The sequence below is a fragment of the Calypte anna genome, chromosome 3 (genome assembly GCF_003957555.1).
Source record: "Calypte anna isolate BGI_N300 chromosome 3, bCalAnn1_v1.p, whole genome shotgun sequence".
NCBI lineage: Eukaryota > Metazoa > Chordata > Aves > Apodiformes > Trochilidae > Calypte > Calypte anna.
The window spans coordinates 333,958-353,132 of record NC_044246.1 but is presented as its reverse complement, the minus strand read 5'-3'; the positions used below and the strand labels follow the sequence as shown (position 1 = coordinate 353,132).

Sequence of the window (19,175 nt, the reverse complement as noted above, 5' to 3'; positions counted from 1 at the left end):
CTGCTAACCTTTGCTTGTTTGGCAAAGAATGGTTATGAATTTATATAGAAATTCTATACCGACTAAAATGTTAATTTCATCCAAACGATAAATGTTAATAAATTGGCATAAACTTGATGTGAGCAAAACCCCTAATGCTAATGCGAATAGCATGGATCATTAGAAAGAGCTGCATTCCATTTATTACAGCATGACTGGCTCTGTCATAATTTACAATATGAAAGGGAAAAAAATAAACAAGACCATTACAGGAAACAGAAAATGAACATTAATGCAAACTAAATTACACCAAAGTACCATTCCATCCATAAATATTGAAAAAAATTGATGTAACTATGTAGAGAACTGAGTAAAATATAACATTTACCACTTATTGGAAAGCAATGATAAGCTAAAGTAACTTAAAGGAACTCTGTAGCCTGAAGTAGATGAAACTGGAATCATTAGTAAGATTTAACTTTTCCATCCACTCCCATTAAACTGTATTTTTGGAAGTGCCTCTTGAGAACCTAATGCTACACAAGGACATTGGTTCCTCAAGAGAACACTTTTTAAAACTCCACAAAAGTGCACAGGAAAAAACACCCTTCTGAAAATGTACCTATGTCTAACCTGTCAAAATTCCTGTGTTAAAAACAGTGGTGATTTCAAAACCACCTAGGTCACTGAGGACAGAATTCATCTCAGCTGCTATCTACAAGCAAGGTGCTCACTCTAGCTGGCCATGCAGACACCCTAGAGTTAGAGATGAGCATCTCCAGAGGGCAATTCTTCCCATGCTGAGCTAGGCAGTTATGATGGATGGATGAACTGCCCTCTGGATGCACCCTGTTTGCTCCACTAAAGCTGGCAGGAGCCCAGGTGATCAGGCTGGGCCAGATAGCAACTTCAGATGGCTACACACCAATGAGTTGTCACTTTTGAAAATGTTACCTTGTGTCCCTTTTTCTGACATGGAACTGATGAAAAGACAAATACATTAGTATTTTTGAAAGAATCTTTTCTTTTGCTTCCACAAACTATGCTTGTTTTTAGAGACAGATTTTCTCACATACCACTAGGTTCCTGTGGTTCTCCTGTGACACTTACAGAAACACAAGTCACATTTTCAATGACAATGGGGTGCCTAGGTCCCCCTGAGTTTAGACAAAACATTGTCCAGAGTACTTAAATCACTTTTGAAAAGTTCTTATAAAACACAGGGATTTGTTCTTAATACAAGTCCCCTGCATTTATTCATGCAACGTTATGTACAGTGACATCATTCCTTTTTTCTTCCTTGTTCTCCACTTTGTCCTGAATCTAAGATAATACTGGTACCTCTCAAAATTAATTGTGTGGCTGAGCAGTGGTATGTGGGACAGTACAACTTCATCTGGTTCTAATATTGAGCCATGACAGGAAACACTGTTGTTAAATATAAAGATATGCGATGTGGTTTACACCTTGTAATTTAAAACCCAATTGGTAACCTATTTGCAAATGTACACCAGGTGTAGTAGCATGTTAAGAACAATTAAATGAAAACTATTACATGTTGGCCCCCTCAGCTGAGGAGTTGTGAGTTTCTTGTACCTTACAACAGCTGTGCCCATGACTGCAGACTGTATCATGCAAGAAGAAAGTACAATTTGCTGCAGTTTCCTAAAAAAATTCCTGTTTACAGTCATTCACAGAAGAAAAGAGCAGAATAAAGTGAGCTCAGGTGACAACATTTAATATAAGAAGCAAAAATAACTTTCTCCTTACCTGACCTTCCACATACTGTGGATAAATAGGATAGTAAAGAGAAGATTTGTGGGCCAAGCGGAGAATCTCCTTTAGAAAGTGTTTTGCATAGTGATGAAATACAGGATTTAAGACAAAGTGGTAAAGATGTCCATGTTCCTCTTGCTGGTAGAGATTAAAATTAATAAAATCCTCAATGTTGAAATGTGAACGAATATATTCAATATCCTGGGAAATAAGAATTTGGAAATCAGCAGTGGTGAAACAGCTATGTTTACAACATTTTAGCAGGTGCCAGTGAGTTGCTTTCTACCAGTCAAGGAACTGAATTTGAACACTGACATTAAAGAGCCTTTGGAAGTTGTTCTCAATGAAAGCACTCTGACTGAACATACTCTTCCTAAAAATCTTTTAATTGCATCAAAATCTCTTCTCACAGCTTGCCCACCTTTATTTACAAGGAAGGTATATTTGACCCTTTCACAATCATGTCTGACAGGTTAACAGACATTCATGGAGGGGAAAAAACACCAATGCTTAGGTTTGCTGAGATCAAGACAGAAAAGCCTAGACTGTCCTCCACAAAACTTGAACTGAGACAGGGTCCAATAACCCTTCCCTGTTGAAGTGATAAGCTGATATTTTTGCATATTTATACACTCCAGAGAAATTGCCATATCCTCTTATCAAAATGGTCTTCACACAAAACTACTCTTAACAACAGGAGTGACTACTCTAAAAACTGAGTACTACAGTTGATGAACAATCTAAAACATGCCTTCTCAGTCATAGCAGAATGCTACACACAGAAGCCTTCAAGAATGTTTACTTTACAAGAACAATGTGTGACACTGTCTATTTTTTATTTGTTTTGAAGTTGTGTCTGATTCACAGAATCTACTGTTGGAAAAAAAAGTTAAGAAAGCAAGTCTAGAAGGACAACTTCTCCCCTTTGCAGAACATGTGGCAATGCTGCTTATTGACTTTGGAAATGAGGGGGCAAAGCAGGTGAATATAAATGGATTTGGAGGCAGAATGGCTCTGTGCTAAAGAAGCAAGGAGAGGTACGGGAGGCAGACTTTCAGAACACATCAGCAACTTCTTGCAAGTAATAATGTGACTTTTTTCATGATTGTCAATCCTCATTTATGAGAAGGGAAATCATATAGTCTAGTCAGGAAAGAGAGAAAGGAAGTTCATAGAAGCAATGTCTTTCAAATATACTTTGTTAGGTACACATACAGTGGCAAGCACAAAACTCAGCCTTTAGTGTTGAGGATAAAATATTATTGTTTTCAAACAAAATAGAAAGAGAATTTACCATTTCATCTCTAATGACAGAAATGCCAACTATTTGGTCCAAAACTTCTGCTACAAAAGCCTGTACTGGGGTTCCATCCTGCAAGGCAAAAACAACGTGCAAATTTCTCATTTCATTAGGAATCTTTCTTTTTAGTCATGTGTATTTCCCCACACAAATCACAGTTTAAATAATTTCCCCTCCCAGCATACAATCTCCACACCACTCCAGTTTAACCACTCTTCCTAGTGTCTGTGGCTGGACTTTTGGCCATGCAGACCTTTACTGAACTAAAGTTTCAGTTAGGATCTACCTGCTATAGGAGAGCTTAAGCTCAGCCACTAATTTAGTTCTGGTTTAAATTCTGATCTTAGAAAAGCATATTTATTAAGACAGATATACTTGTAGAAAATGGCTAATGACAGTGCTTGGTTTGTCATCTTGCAACATATTCCACCACACAACCAAAATGCAGGTGCTCCCTCCTGTCTGATGGGCACATATCTGGCCACATCATGGGCAGAAGAAAGATAGCCCATCATGTGAGGAAACACAGGTTCGAGCTCATGACACAACCAGATGTCCATGCAACAAAGAGCAACAAATCATGCTGTGGGTGGCCAAAAAAAAATGCATCCAGTCTGCTTCTCTTCTTGCATCTGAGGAGACTCCACAGAGAAGGGCAGTTGGATACACCAGAGGTTCAATTAAAACCAAGTGAGGCTGAACACAGCGTATACCAAGTGCTGGCACTGACCTGAGTACCTATATACTGTGTATATGTAATGATATAGTTTAGAGTAAATTCTGGATGCTTTCACCATTATTTATCTATGCTCTTGTAAGTATATTTTTAGCAAATACTCACTGGATCCCTGCGAGCCAGAGTAAATGTCTTTGAGTCATTCAGTATACTTTCATTCAAGCTAAGGGTGTTAATGAGCATTTTGACACCAAACAGGTCATTGGTTGTTGCCCTTCTTACATTGAATGACCTGTAAAAAGGAAAAAAAATAAGAGTGCAGAGGTTTGCTCTGTGACAAATTAAAAATAATTCCCATCCTTAAGAAAACATGTCTTCCACAAGCATCAAACATGTCTTTTAAAAGCTTAAATTGACTGCTGTATGACTGTTATTCCAAATGGTATGGTAAAATAAAAGATCACACATCTGCTTAAGACAACTCCACATTTGTTAACACTTCCACAAGCAGTTAACTGGAAGATCACACAAAGGGGTGAGGACAATGGTCAGCAAGACCAGCAACATGGTTCACCTGCAACCTGAATGTGCTATTTTCCAGCCACTCCACTGAGCACGAGTCTTGCTCCTCACCCCTGTACAAGAGGAGGCAATTGTGCCAATAATGACCTAATTTTTTTAATATGAAGGAAAACAGAACATGTAGAAAACTGGTAGAGCTTTTTAAAAAAATAAACCAAACCACCACATCCACTGTGAGCATGAAGTAGCTGGAAGGACTGCCCAAGGGCTGTGCTCAGTTCTCTTCCAGAAACAAATTAACTCATTCTAGGTGCCCAGATCCTTTGACTGCTCAGAGACCAGGATGCTATTATTATTATTATGCTTTTTAGTGAAAATTGAAGGAAAGTATCCATTAAGCATTTCAGCCTATGCCTTGTCATCTGTTATTTTTTCTCCTTCACTGTTAAGTAGCAGACCTATACTTCCATTTGCTGCACTCCTGCTTTTTGTGTACTTAACACTTTTTCTTATTCCTTTTACAACCTTTACTAATCAGTATCTCATTTTGTGCCTGTGCCTCTTCTGATTTTGCCCTTTCATGTCTTCATATTCCCATCTTCTTCTCCCTGTTTTTCTTTTAATCCATTTTCTGTGACTTTTCACTCACATGCCTTTCGAAAGCCCTCAGTGCAAGTACAATACATTGATCTTTTACTTTTTCCTACTTTAGTTTCAGCTAGGAGTGCACATGCTCTTGTGCACTGAGATTTTTCTTCAGAAACTTTCCAAAAGCTTTATTTGTCTTCTTCCACACCTTTTTCGATCCTGAACCTCAATGAAAAGCTATTTTTCCTCACTTTCCTCACGGATTCAGGGAGGCTTGGAAAATGCTACTAGTTCAGTTTTCATGGAAGGGCTGGTATCATTTGGAATATGCACAATTTAATCAGAATTGTAAGGTTGTTGGTTTTTTTTAAAAAACCAAAACCCTGATAATCAATTTTGACCAAAATCACAGGAGGACATATGACTACCAATCCTACTGGTGGATTACTGAACAGCTGTGACTGAGATTAACAGGAATTACTCCGGCGGCTTCCTCCTCCGCCAGCTGGATTCTCACACAGGGCACAGGAGCCCAGTTTCATCCCAGGGTACAAAGCTTCTGCACAGCTCCAGGAGTAGCTGGCCAGTTCCTGCATGAACTATTTGTATACCATCAAAGGTGATTAAGTATGCAATTACAACAGAAGTATTTCTCTGAAACCACACAGTATTTAGCTACATTGAGAAAAAAAAAAAAAAAAAGAAAAAGAAAAAGGAAAATCTCTAACTGTGCCACTATTTAAGCTTGGTGTTTGGGTGTGCATAGGCTTGTTATACAAACAAAGCACTGGAAAACTCACCACCTAACAGAAGTCATAACAAGAGATGTTTTCTGTCTCTGCTCACCAGTATTTCAGACTACAGAAGTGCTCACAGTATCACAGAATTTGTAAGCTATGAAATAAATGATTCAACAAAAAGATGGGAGATAAATGATACAAAATACTTAGTGATGAAGTTACTGCTGCATTCTGTATTGCATGTTCTAGAAATGAGTTACTGCATTCCTCTTAAGGGAACTATACCATGTTTCCAAGGATTAAATCTATAGCAGGCTTTCACATGTCAATGTTATACAACCTAACCCAAGTCCAAAGGGCCAAATGCTGCACTTTGCAGCTGCAAGATAATTTAAGCACCTACTCATCCATACCAATGTTCACCTTCATTTAGTACTGTACATGCAAATATTAAATTAATCCTCTCACTGCAGTTTTTTTTAATGTCTACACTAAATATAGTTATATATAATATCTAATATCTATCTATAGATACATAATTATATCTAAATACTGGCAGTCAGAAGACTTTTATATTTGCTTTTACAGTCTTAATTATCTCATTTTTTGTTTCACTAGAAGTCATGTCACTACTTTACTTCAATGAAAATATAAGGCTATTTCTACACTGCCTAGCACTGAGTTTTGTAGAGCTATATGTGAGCAGGTTTAGGATTTACTCCACAACAGAAAGCAAGACAGCTTAAAGGCTAAGTTAGTTTGCTCTGCTCCTAATTGCTCCAGGCACAGTCCTGTGCTATTCAACTACACTGTTTTTGGGATTCAAGCTGCCATTTTGTAAGATGTTGTGCCATACTGTACACAATGCCAGCTTATCCAGAGACAGAAATCCATCTGGTGCTAGGTTAGATGATGCTGCTGTGCTCTACAAAATCTGCTCAGAGGAAGCCAGCTGTGTCACCAGGTCCATGACTCACTTCAGCAACCCTGCACGGTGGAACACGTAAAGCTCATGACCAATTTTGGAAGTACAAAAAGGGACGACGCGGACAAAACTCTTGATCAGGTGGAACTCTGGTACATGATGTGGCACGAGGATGACACAGAAGTCTTTGTCCTGCAAAACATTTGCAAACGATAAAGGCTGTTAGTGATCTCAATGTAAGCTTTACAAAAAAGCTTCTGACTAGTGAGGACAGAATGAAAACCTGAGTGCAGTTCTTGTGATGTGCAGAGACTCCAAGCACTGCTCCACTGAGAGGATATGAAGCAGCACAAAGGAACAGATGAGCTCAGTGTTAGCTTGGCTCACAGGAAGAGGTCTTCCAGCTCCCATGGTAAAGACTTATTAGCTAATGTCCCAGTCTTCCCCAATGATCCTTTTCCTGTTTTCTTTCCTTTTCTCTTTTCTTTCTTCCTCAGCAGTATGGGGTATTTCACTTGGAAGGGACCTACAATGATCACCTAAGCCCAATTACCTAGTAGGAACATGACCTCCATATGCCCACACCTTTAAGGCTAACATTTTCCCTCAAAAGGTCCTCTTTTGTAACTTAGTGTTTTCTCCTGCAGTGAAATTTCAGGACAACGTACGTCTGCCTGGGGTCTTTTTCATGTTTGTGGCCCAGTGAGACCATCAAGTAGAGCATCACATGCTCAAATCCTGAACAAAGAGCTAGTGTGTACACAGAGACTGACTTGGCTGCATGCATGCACAGTAGACTTGGTGAGTGCAAGTTGGTATCTGCACCATGATGTCCAGGTTGTCCCCAGCTTGGCACTGCTGGCATGCACACCCCCACACAGACACACTGCACTGGCAGCCAGTGTAAGTGTGCAGAAACCTGTGCTGCAGAGGTGCAAAGGAATGCAGGAATCTCTGCTGCATGCTCTCTGATGGAAGAGAGCATCCTCTGGAGATAAATCCACATGCCACAAATAACTTTATCCCTTGAAGCAGCTCAAGCACTCCCTTTCACCATTTCTTTTTATTGAATACATGCTTTAAGATAACCACACTGCACATAGGGATGTTAGAGAACTCTCACAACTGAGAGGACACTTCATGCAGCACGAGAGAGACATGCCCAGACTCTAGCACAGATGTAGCACATGTCTGTAGCACAGATCTGGAAAATATTTGGTAAGTTTACTCTGGCTGATTATTCTATGGCATCTTTTCAGTAGAAAGATATTATTTGAATCCAACTCCATTCCTTCTCTTTAAACACACTCCATGTTTAATTTTTCTCACTACACCTGGTGACATTTTGTTGCAAGGAGTGACAGAGCCATTGTTGAATGAATAAATTACTTAAGAGATTGGAAATGCATTTTATGTTCATTTTCTCTGGCAACTTTCTTTGGTGTAAGCAACATTTTTTAACATGGTGATATTCCAGGCCAAGTCTGTAGCTCCAGTCACCAGGACCTGCCTCTAAAGGATGCTGCTGTGCAGTAATTTGCAGTGTGAAGCTACAACACACAGCAGTGTGCATTCAGAATGCCTCAGAAAGTGGACTTTGCTACCTCAGATAAAGACAGAACACACAGGGCTTCAGTGTGAAATAGCCTCTGCACTGGGAATTCCCATCCTTATCTGCTGCACACCATCTTTGCCTGAAACATAAATCTCCAGTGCCACTGTTTAGCCCCCTGGTAAATACTATGGGTTTCCTTAATACTGCTGTTTTCTAGGCTTTAATTCCACCTCCTTTCATGTCTTTTCCCTTGTTTTAATTCAAGTACAGTCTGGAGCTACACAAGATTTTAAAGGATTTGCTTTCTAAATCTGCATCTTGGAAAGGTCTCCAGGGAACACAAAGGACATACAAAACACCTGAAGTCCAAAAGCAGCCAAGAATGAGTCAGACTCAGAAGGGTAACTAGCCATAGCATCCTCCTGGGAGTCACTGACTTGCTTGGGCATGGGATCTTAGTATTCTGGCTGACAACTGCACACACATGCACACAAACTTAAAAACTTTAATTATACGTACTGGAAAAAGCTGGTAAACATAATGCAAAAAATCCAGTGATCTGCAACCAAGAGTAAACATTGTTAAGTACAGAACAAGTCAGACAGCTCCTATACATTTCAGTATTTACATCCCCATAAGTGCAAGGAACTTTTATTCACAGACCTAAACAGACAGTCCTGCTAGTTCATCATAAATCAACTGCAAATGTTGCATTGCTGCACATGGGTTGGTGACTCCTAGTGCTTAAAACATCAGTATTAAAAAGAATAAATCTGAATGTCTGAAGTATTATCAAAACATTAGGCTCTTCCCTTAAAAAAAAAAAAAGGACTCCAACATGAGTTTTTCAGAACTCACTCATGGGCTGCCAGGGCAGCATTACTGTACAGCAGCTGTTAATGAAGGTTACAAACAGTCCTTGCTACGGTCCAAAATGTTTTCATCTGGTACCAAGAGTTCTGTCGCTATCCACTTGGTAAACCTACGTGATGTACTTTATCAGGCTAACAGAAACATCAATACTTCCAAATTGTTTCTGAACACTTTGCTTCTTTCCACTTCTCACCTACTGGTTTAGAGTAATTCCACTCTCTCTTCCGTGGTGACAGTGAAATGTGACATTTGAGTTCAGAAAGACATGAGAAACATAACAAATTTGTCCAGCTTTTCCTATGTGTAGGATATCAAAGAGCTCCAAACCCATCACACAGTTATGCTGAAGATTCAGAAAGTATTTTTCCACTGTACAAACCGTGTCTTCTGAAGAATTTCAATAGATATTACCTAAAAAATATTGGTAAGACCCCTTCTCCCTACAGACCTGTAATTAAGCTCTCTTTAATTACTGCACTTATAACATTACTCAATGAAAAGAGAAATAATTTCTAATTAAAATATCTATGCTTGATGAAAACTTAAAATACAGCTATAAATGCAGATTTGGATTGGGGTATTATATACTCCTGTACCTAATATGTAATTATGACTAGTTAATAGGACAAGTAAATTCAGGAGAAAAATGCTGTTGCAAGGTAGTTTTCAATTCTCTGATACCCAGTGCCTCCTTAGCAGCAAGGAACAGAGTAACAGTGACAGGAGATATTTCAGGGTCTTTTAAAGGTAACAAATAGCTGCAGATAAACTAGTAATTCAGTTCTTTTGTGTTTCTTTTTCAAAGCTCTAACAAGCCACATGACAGCTCTAGATTTCAGAGAGGGAAACATTCACCAACAACCAGACTCCTATTTCTGCATCAATGCTGTGCTGGGCCAACAGGAACTCCTACAGGACAAAATTTCTGAGGAACAGTCAGGATTACCTCATGCTGTCCTTACAACATGTTTGCTTTTCTAATGTTTCTTTTACAAACAGGTGGATCAAGCAAATACAAGCCAAGGAAGAAAACAAGTGAAGATTTTGAAACTACCAAGATTTACAGATTCTTCAGCTCTGAGAGGAGGATGATCTTGTTTGAGTGCTAATCTTAAAAGTCTTCAGAAAGGAATGCTATCTTCTCCACAGATACCCATCTTGGAATCCAAACTGTTTCATACATGTCTCCAGGGAAAAGAAGAATGGGACTGCAGTGTTCCAACAATAGACACCATGAACATATCTTGAACAGGAACAACAACAGTACACAAGAAGGGCAGGATGTCCGAAGAGGTGTGCTCTGAGCTTTGAAACTCATATCTCACTATTATGGAGTAATTTCTGAGTGAGTCCCCCACCTCAGTATTAAAAAAGTAGAAAAAAAAAAGAAATTATTTTCTTCTGGAATAAATATATTGCTTGAATATTATTTTAGATTAGGTTGTCCATAAGCTAACCATTCTGGAATGGACCCTCCACAGTGTGATTGTCCTGTCCTATGTATATTGATCAGTGTTTCTAAGTACACCACGGACTTCTAGTAATGCATTTTTTCTCTCTACCTAATGAATTCAAGCTATGCTCTTTGATAAATATATACCAAGAAGGCTATGTCTTTGCACTGCTTTGGTAACTTCAGATAATTTCATCTGTAGCAGACTCAGAGTGTTCAATGCCTTTGGGTAGGCCCCCTCTTTAAGAAAGAAACTGCTTCATAAACAAATTAATTTTCAAGGAGTTCTGATCTTCCTTCTTAGAAGTTTTAATAGAGATGTTTTTTTCAAACAGTACTGCAGTTGTCAAAATCATCACCTATGAGGTCCTTGCTGCTGGAGCCTTGTGTCTCTGAAATTGCACATATTTTAAATCATGGAAGATCTTTTGGGTGTATTCAGCCACTTTATGTCTACTTTTTTAAGTGCCTACACATTTTATCTTTCTTTCTAGGACCTGTAGCCAAGAGCAGAGCCCATTTATACTAGAAAGGGCCAATGTTCCTTTTACTGATGTAGCTGAATACAAGTTCTCTCTTTGAGGGTGCTGAGAAATTTGGTAAATAAATTTCTAAACCACATTTATAGATCTATTCTACTCCACCAGGATATGAGTTCAAGGTCAGCAGCAATCACTTTAAAATAAAAAGCCTTTGTCTCCTCCCTGCTATAATGGATTGCAGAAAAATTAATCAATTCTCTCAGTTGTGGAAGACTGAGGGTTTAGAAATGAGAGCATTTAACTGCAGAGTAAAAAGCAGCTTTATTACCCAAGTGAGATGACTAGGACTGTAACATCCAGCTCTTTTCACAGTTAGCCAGCTTTGGAATTCACAGGTCCTCAGAGCAAGAAGTGGCCTAGTATAAGGCCATTTCAACAAGCATTTTTCCTTTAAAAAAAAATTCTTAATTTTTTGCCCACATGGTCCTAACAGAGATGGGAAGCTGCAGCTGGAGATTGAAAATTTCACTAAGTTATTATGAAGGTAAAACAGAAATTAAAGAGATGAGAAAAAAGTCCAAGCTAACTACAGCAGGTGCTGTCGCTTTCAGGTTTGTCCTAAAAAAATAACCTTGAAAGTTGTTACTCGGATTAGGAAACAGTAACTATTGATCCCTACTTACCTGGTTTCATGCTTCTCATCAATACAAAACAGACAGATACAGAAGGCATTTGAAGCTCCTTTGTACACTGGATGAAAAGCAGCTTTTTCTTCAGTGTCAGGGAGGTGTGATGCTGAGGCTCTGCAATCTTTGACATCATCTAGCAGCAGTTCAGCATGGGAAACAGCAGTGGCTCCACCTTGCTGCAATAATAATATACAAGCGATCACTCAAAATATTTCAGAAAATATTTTCCTCTTTACACATCATTCCTATCTTATAGCCTCTCAAGCAGACACAGAGATGTGGTTTTTGCTTTTCACATTTCGACAAACACAGAAATCCAAGTAGGTATTTTTAATGTGATAACTATGTTTCTGAAGCACTAGATAAAAATGGCCTTTAAAAATATATACATTCTTGCTGAAGGGTTTTACAAATTAAAATATACCACTGAGAGGTAATAAATTTTTATCTGTCACAAATGTTGCTATATAGAAAACGTTGTTTCCAGATGTGTATTGAAAATAGGTGAAATTTAAAAACATGTTATGCTAAAGAAAATGGCATCAATGCAGACAATAGTGTGGAAATGGAAATGGGCAATAATGGGATGAAGATGAGAGAAGCTTTGGGATAGTATCAAGAGAGAAATGAGAAGACAGATTGTGATTGTGAAAAATTCCTAGGGATTAATTCTTTGCTGATTTATGCTGCACCAAAACATTTCAAAATAATGGTCTTTTATCAAGTCAAGCTTTGCTCAACAGAAGAGGCACAGACAGAACGTGCACTTTAACTTCTACAGATCACAGGGGAAACTGAAGCTATGTTGCTGCTTTTTCAGCTTTGGTGGCTTTCTGACAGTAGCAGGTTTTTAGCTCAGTAATACAGTCAAGTCAAGCTCAGTAAAACAGTCAAGACAAAACCCCTGGACTTGCAGCCCTTGAGCACAAGAGGACTCATGTTCTGTCTGCTCAGGAACACCCTCTCCACATCTGCAGATAAGCCTGCTCAGAGCTCTGCTTCCACACACTTGACTTGGCAGCAGACCTGCACAAACAGACCACCATCCATGTCCCCCCTCAGCAACACTTTATTCCCACCCCTGTGCTACCTGGCTGTTCATGTGGAACTCCAATGGCAAAACTCATTTGGTTAATAACTGTAACCAACCCCATCCAGCTCCTGGTCAGAGCAGCTTCTGATCTGTACACAACAGCAGATGCAAAGTGTGGGCTCATGCAAAGGATGGTGCAGGAATGGAACTAATAAGCATTACTGCTCCTGGAAGCCTCCACCTTTGCTTCAAATTAGCTTTTGAAGTTATCAGCAATGCTGAGTCCATCAGCATTACCTGCACAGCTGCATCCTGATCATGAATATGTTCAAAGCTTTGAGATGAAACGGACTCCCCTTCTTCAATTGTTTGGTTGCTTTTATCTTCATCTGAGTAACAAAAAGGAATACATGCATCAGGCTTAAAAACAATAGCTTAACCCTCAGAATCACAGCAACAACTAGAATGTGCCAGACTACCTCTACTGAAAGGTTATTTTTAACACCTAGAGTTAAAATAGACCTTTCTATAGTTACCTGGCTAGAACTTCCTTGGACTATTTGATTTCAAGGCAAAAATTCAGACAACTGGCTGTTCAATAAGAATTTAACAAGACAGCTTGGAAGCCATTGCTAATATGTCTATTATATGTAAGAATTTTTTACCCCATCTGAAGAGAAAACCATGACTCAATAGTGTAATGAATCATATCATCTACCCTGTGGCTAACTTGTTTTCTGATGATCACAAAGATGAGCAAGGGCTCTTGATTCTCAGATTTCTCCTATAAGGTCTGAAACTTAGAATAACTCCCAGTCCAACCAGAACCCTTACTTATTGGTTCAAGCAGGAACACGAAACAGGAATTTGAATTCTCTTCTCAGTTACTAAATCAAACTCACTCTCTGAAACCTATTTTATTTCTTAAAAAAAGTGGTTGCTCTTTCATCAGCCTGTGCCAGTTTATGTCCTCCTTTCCTCTGATGTAAGAATTTAACTTCTCTGCCACTTTCCTTGGATGCTGAAGCAACTGCTTCAAAGCATTTTGCCAATCATTTCTATTTTGAATACATGTGGAGGATTTTATAGCAAAAAAAAAGACACTCATTGAACCACACGAGGAATCATAGAATCACCACGGCAGTAGCAACCACAGGCTTTGGACATCAGCAACATTAAAAAAAATAAAGAGCTCCAGAAAAGGGAAGGCACTTTACAATCAAAATAAGAGCAAGCAGGCTTATATCTGCACGACAAATCATTACATTACACTAACGTTCTAGTCTAGTTAACTTCAACCCGAGTAACATCATCTTTGTGGGCAGACAAATAACCAAGGTGAAAGAACAAAATTCTCTATAGCCATCTGATGAATCAATATTCAAACACTCTCTGCCACAGTACACACCTATATGATGCTACATCCATCTTCTCATATACACAGGTAAATATACACAGCATCTCTGTCCAGATGCTTAAGCAGATTAAAACATCAACATGTTAGGGAGTTTAGTGGAGTAGCACTATACACATTTTTTGCTATTCAGTCCCCTGACCAGAGCCAAATCCAGAGCGGATATTTAAAATATTAAAAAACCACAACAATAGTGTCCAAAGCCAATCTGGGACACACATGAACACGTTTTATTTCAATTGCCCAACCATTATTTTAAGACAGATCTTCGCAGTTTTACACAGCAACACACAACAGCCCTATAGAAAGAACCCTTCTGATACCTGACACGAGTGTGACAGAACCAACTATGAACTTTCATAACATCACAATGCTGCCAGACAGCAGGCAGCCACCATTCCTGTACATACACCATGTGTATGCTACACAACTGGGGGAAAGCAGCTCCTAAATCTGTATGGTGATGGGTGATTTTCTTTCAAATTAGTGGAAGGTGAGGGTATTCAGAACCAGAGATCATGTGATAACGTAAGGGTCACATTTAAAGTTACGGAACAAAATTATTTCAGTCATCAACTTGGAAGAGAAACATTGAAATACTACTGAATCCTATATATTACTCTGAATAACCACTGGAATTACTAAAGCAAAGTGTCAGGCACTGTATTTTTAGTGTCTGAACATAACTTCAACAGTTCTGCCATTCCTTATGTTGTTACCTCCTTAATTTTACTGTTACATTCAGACTTTGTTTTTATATTTAAAAATATAGCCTGAAATAAGTTCTAATTAATACATTCTTGAAGTGCAGGCATTGCTGCTGCAGAAAACACATCAGGCAGGCCAGGATGTCCTTGCATTTGAAAGCTCCAGTAACACAAGAAAGTAAAAGCTTTTGATCTCCAAAAAGAAGAAAAAAAAAACTTTCAGGAAATCCAGCACAGCAGAATTCTTCACTCCTGTGTCTGAGCTTTAACTCAGGAAATCCATCTAAACTACACTCACCCATGTAAGCACTTCTGCATACAGTAACTGCCTTTATTTTTAAAGGGAAAAAACAACCCAAAGGTTTAAAATACCAGAGCCAAAAGTATTTTAAAAATCTTATATGTGAAAATTAGTTTCTCTGTTAGCAGACTTGAATGCAGATGCAATGTGCAGGGCAAAAAGAAACACAGGGGTTAGAAATCATAGTTTCTCCCAGGGTAGTACAGATGTGAGACTTCACAGAAATGATCAAATCTCGCCTTGATTAACCCAGCTACATTTCTCATTATAAACAGCCTTGCAGGTGTCAGAAGTTAATTAATACAAGTCTCTTGTTGTCATGTAAATATTGATATGTTGTTTCTGACTTTATACCAAAATGAAATCCCTTAATGCCTCAACCAGCCACATCACTGTGTACATATATGCTGTGCACAAGTGACTGGGAAGAATGTAAATATTGTTGCACTAGAGAAGTAAGGAACATGAATAAAAAGAAAATGAAAATAATTCATTGATTACTGGGTTGTTAGCAGAGGTAACAGTCAGATGGATCAAGAAGCTAGTTCACCATGAAGCCTGATGAAAAGCCCTTGAATCATTCCCTTAATGTTTTCTAGCTACTAATTCATGACACCATATAGAGTAACAACCAAATTACTGTAATTACCCCGAAACGCAAGTGGCATATCAATATTGTGTTAAAGACAGATTTTTGTATACTCTTTCATTATTATTCAGTGTTACATTTTGAAAGGAAAATACTATCAACCTCTGATCTCTCTTACCAGCTAAAGAACTTGAAAAAATATCTTTATGTGGGGGTTTTTAATGTAGGAACATAAAACTACTCTATAAAGCAACGTAGCTTGCATTTTTAATTCTCAGCCTTTGAATTCATTAAAGGAAAGTCCACATCCTCTATCGATGCAAGGTGTTTGGTGAACCTTCACATTAAGGGACAATTTGGCAGTACATTTCCAATACAGTAGCCTGCAGAAACAGTGCAATCATTAAAACAGCATTCATACAATCCTGCATGTGTTATGAAATATAAGCAAATAAAAACTATGTGTGACTGATACTTTAATAAATTCCAAGGATACAGGTTGGTCCTTATATTGGAAAGGCTTAACAATAGACTTCCAGAAAACAAAACAAAACAACAGCACCCCCAGCAAACAACGTAATTCTATCTGCCAATCACATTTTAAACAAAATTAAAGTCAGAGAGGAGGGGAACTGTGCTTATGAGCTGCTTGGGGGTTTTTGTTGTGAACTTGACAGTAAACCTAGATCCTCTTTCAATCTTTTGCTTACTGAGGAGCTAGAAATAAATGCACCTTGAATCTATCTAGCATTTTTGAATATAGATACCTTCTTGAATGCTTGGCTTCTGTGGCATTTTGAGAACATCTTCAGGATGTGGTTTACAGAGTCCATGGAAAGGCCCCAAGTCAAAACATTCTTGCAGCAAGGAGACATTTACTTGAGAACATACGCTCATGAATCCTACAGCAGTATCACCATCCTGAAATACAAAAGCAGCATCACACATGCAGAAAAGCTGAGCCTGCCATTCTGGGTCAGGACAAAAAAATTGAACAAAACAATCCCTGAAACATAAAAATTAGTGTTCCATCTCTGGCTGTGCATAATAGAAAACTATAAAGGAACTATTTTGGCAAAATATTCTAATTTTTTCCCCCATCCTTGTAATGTAAATATTAGTACCTCTATATTAGATGTTATAATTCTTCGTTAGCTATGACTTAGAAGAACATTATGATTCTATTAACAGACCAAATAATGACCTATTGTTCCAATAAAAGATTTGCTACAGTAAATAAAAATATATACACCTTTTAACTATATACCTCCAAAAAAAGTATAATTTTTCTTTAAAGTGTAGCGAAAGTAAAATCTGCATTTACCCATCCATAATGGTTGACTAATTACTGGACACCACTTTTTAAACAAAGTTGTCCTCAAACTGAGAAGTGTATTTTCTTTTCCATTTACAATTATTAACTCAAGAAAGCAATTATCTATTGTATAAAAGTATATCTTACAGTTTATGGTATGTATTACTTGCAACAATAATAAGTGCACTAAATATTCTCAAGTTCTGAAAACAAATGCAAGAACCAGTCTTTAAAAACAGATATGCCCTAGCAAGTATGAAAACTACAAGATCCCTGCACTGATAAAATGGCACTTTACTCTGTATGTTTGACTATTACTGAAAGTTTCCAGAAAGCTGCAGTCTCCAGAAAGAAATAAACTCTGAAAAATGAGAATTGGCATGCCTGGAGGCTTTCTGGCTTTAAGCTAAGGTGAGCCTAGTGAAAGACACCACTTCAGTTTTTAGTACTAAACGCAACTTTCTGGTGAAATACACATACTCAAAGTTATATTTTTTTCTTTCTTAATAGTAATAATGAAAGCCTCCTTTATAAAAATAACAAAAACTTCAGTGGTTGGATTTGTATAGCTGTTTTACCAGGCCATCAGCACTCCAATAAAAAAAAATAAATACATAAAGTTTAATTTCTTTTCCCCCTCAAACAACAAGTGATTGTTTGTTTGCCTTGTTTGTGTAACTGAACAAAAGCTGGGTCGCTGCAGTTGTCTGGCTGCTATGTAATTTTAGGCCCAAGGCTCAGCAGAGGCTGATTAACCAATCCATCTGCCATATGTGCAAAAAGAGGTTGCCAGCTTCATTCTCTGCAGGGAAAATTGGCATCTATCTTGGTTCACATGGAGGTGTCTTTCCAATCTGTGGCAGCAGCGGCAAGTATAAACGATGAGGGCCCGAAACACCTTTTGCTGGTATGATATTGAGCTACAAATGTACAACTGAAATGTTTTATTTATAAAGATAGCCATTTGTAATGTGCTGTTACACTAATGGTTTATTGTTTCCCATTTGGCTTCCAACAGTAGTGATTACATGTTAAGATTTTATAAAATCATTTGCAAGAGAGCAGACTTCAGGAATTAAGTAGGTTATGTTGCCTATCAGCTCAGAGTATCACGCACAATTACTAACACAAAAACATTAACAGGCATTTTCAGCAGGGTAACTATTACTACCTCTTTCTTATTGAAATTAATTCCTGGGTTCCTGTCTTCAATTCAGCAACATTCTGACTGCCTAAGCTAGCAGGTGGAAAAAAACCTACAGCATTTTTAACTGTGAAAGTATTTCTGGCTAGTAGTTTTCACATGTAATATTAATTTTTACTGGGAATGAAATCTGGTTATCTATAATGCAAATATCTAAAAGGGCAACATGGTTTCTTCAAGATGGTCTGTTCCAATTACTTGACTACATGACTACTGGGAACTGCTGCTTCATTTACATAACAGGAGATATTACTCCTAAGTAAAGGAAAAGCACAAACCATGTGGCAGAGGGCATGGCATGTGTGCAGATCATGAATTCTACTTCCCAGAAGCAAGACAGTTCTGCAGTGTGAGCTGTCACTCACATGTGACATCACTAATGTTATAATTAGACAAAACCAGAGCTCATGGAAGACTGACCTCACAAACAGCTGCCTGATTTTCTTCATCTTGATTTTCTATGAGATCAGCAAGGAAATATTCACTATAGATTTCTTTCAGAGTCTCATTCTGATCCATCAGGATTGCCATGAGATCATCGTAATCTTCCAACCTACAAAAAAGAGATGAAGTAATATCCTACAGCTCTACCTTTAGTAGTCACTGATACTTCTGTTCTGTTCCATTAGAATATGGGTAAGTATTATGAGTACCTGACACAAAGCCTCCATACAGAAATAATTTCACCCAGGACACGGTCCCAATTAACACTAAACTGAGGGGGGGGAGGGAGTAAACGAGGGGAAGGGGTGTGCCTTCTAGTATGGGAGAAATAGTGCTGAGTATTGTCTAGATTACTGTTATTATACGCAGCAGTGCAGGAGGCACCTGGCAGAAATCAAGCCATTATGCCTTTTCAAGGTCAAGTTAATGCTCCACCACTGAAAAAGATACAAAGGCTAAAGTGCAATTACCCCATCCCTCTGCCTCAGGAAAGATTTCTGCATAGGTGGGGATCTGTCACATCCCAGCAATAAGTGCCGCCAACCCTCCAGGCTGCGCTGCGTGCTGCTGGTGGGAACGCTGCTGAGCCCCTTCCAGTGAGTCCAGATCC

The 19,175-nt window shown here is 38.4% G+C and overlaps 1 protein-coding gene across 1 annotated transcript in view; it reads right to left on the bottom strand.

Moving 5' to 3' along the window:
- Positions 1-19,175, bottom strand: part of CFAP61 (cilia and flagella associated protein 61) — a 98,003-nt gene that overhangs the window by 67,816 nt on the left and 11,012 nt on the right. The window contains exons 7-15 of the mRNA XM_030447736.1: positions 18,542-18,674; positions 16,370-16,523; positions 12,889-12,980; positions 11,553-11,734; positions 8,581-8,620; positions 6,559-6,698; positions 3,897-4,023; positions 3,050-3,127; positions 1,750-1,956 (exon numbers count right to left, since the gene is read on the bottom strand). Of these exons, the coding sequence (XP_030303596.1) occupies positions 1,750-1,956; positions 3,050-3,127; positions 3,897-4,023; positions 6,559-6,698; positions 8,581-8,620; positions 11,553-11,734; positions 12,889-12,980; positions 16,370-16,523; positions 18,542-18,674 (1,153 nt within the window). The remainder of the gene's footprint in view (positions 1-1,749; positions 1,957-3,049; positions 3,128-3,896; positions 4,024-6,558; positions 6,699-8,580; positions 8,621-11,552; positions 11,735-12,888; positions 12,981-16,369; positions 16,524-18,541; positions 18,675-19,175) is intronic.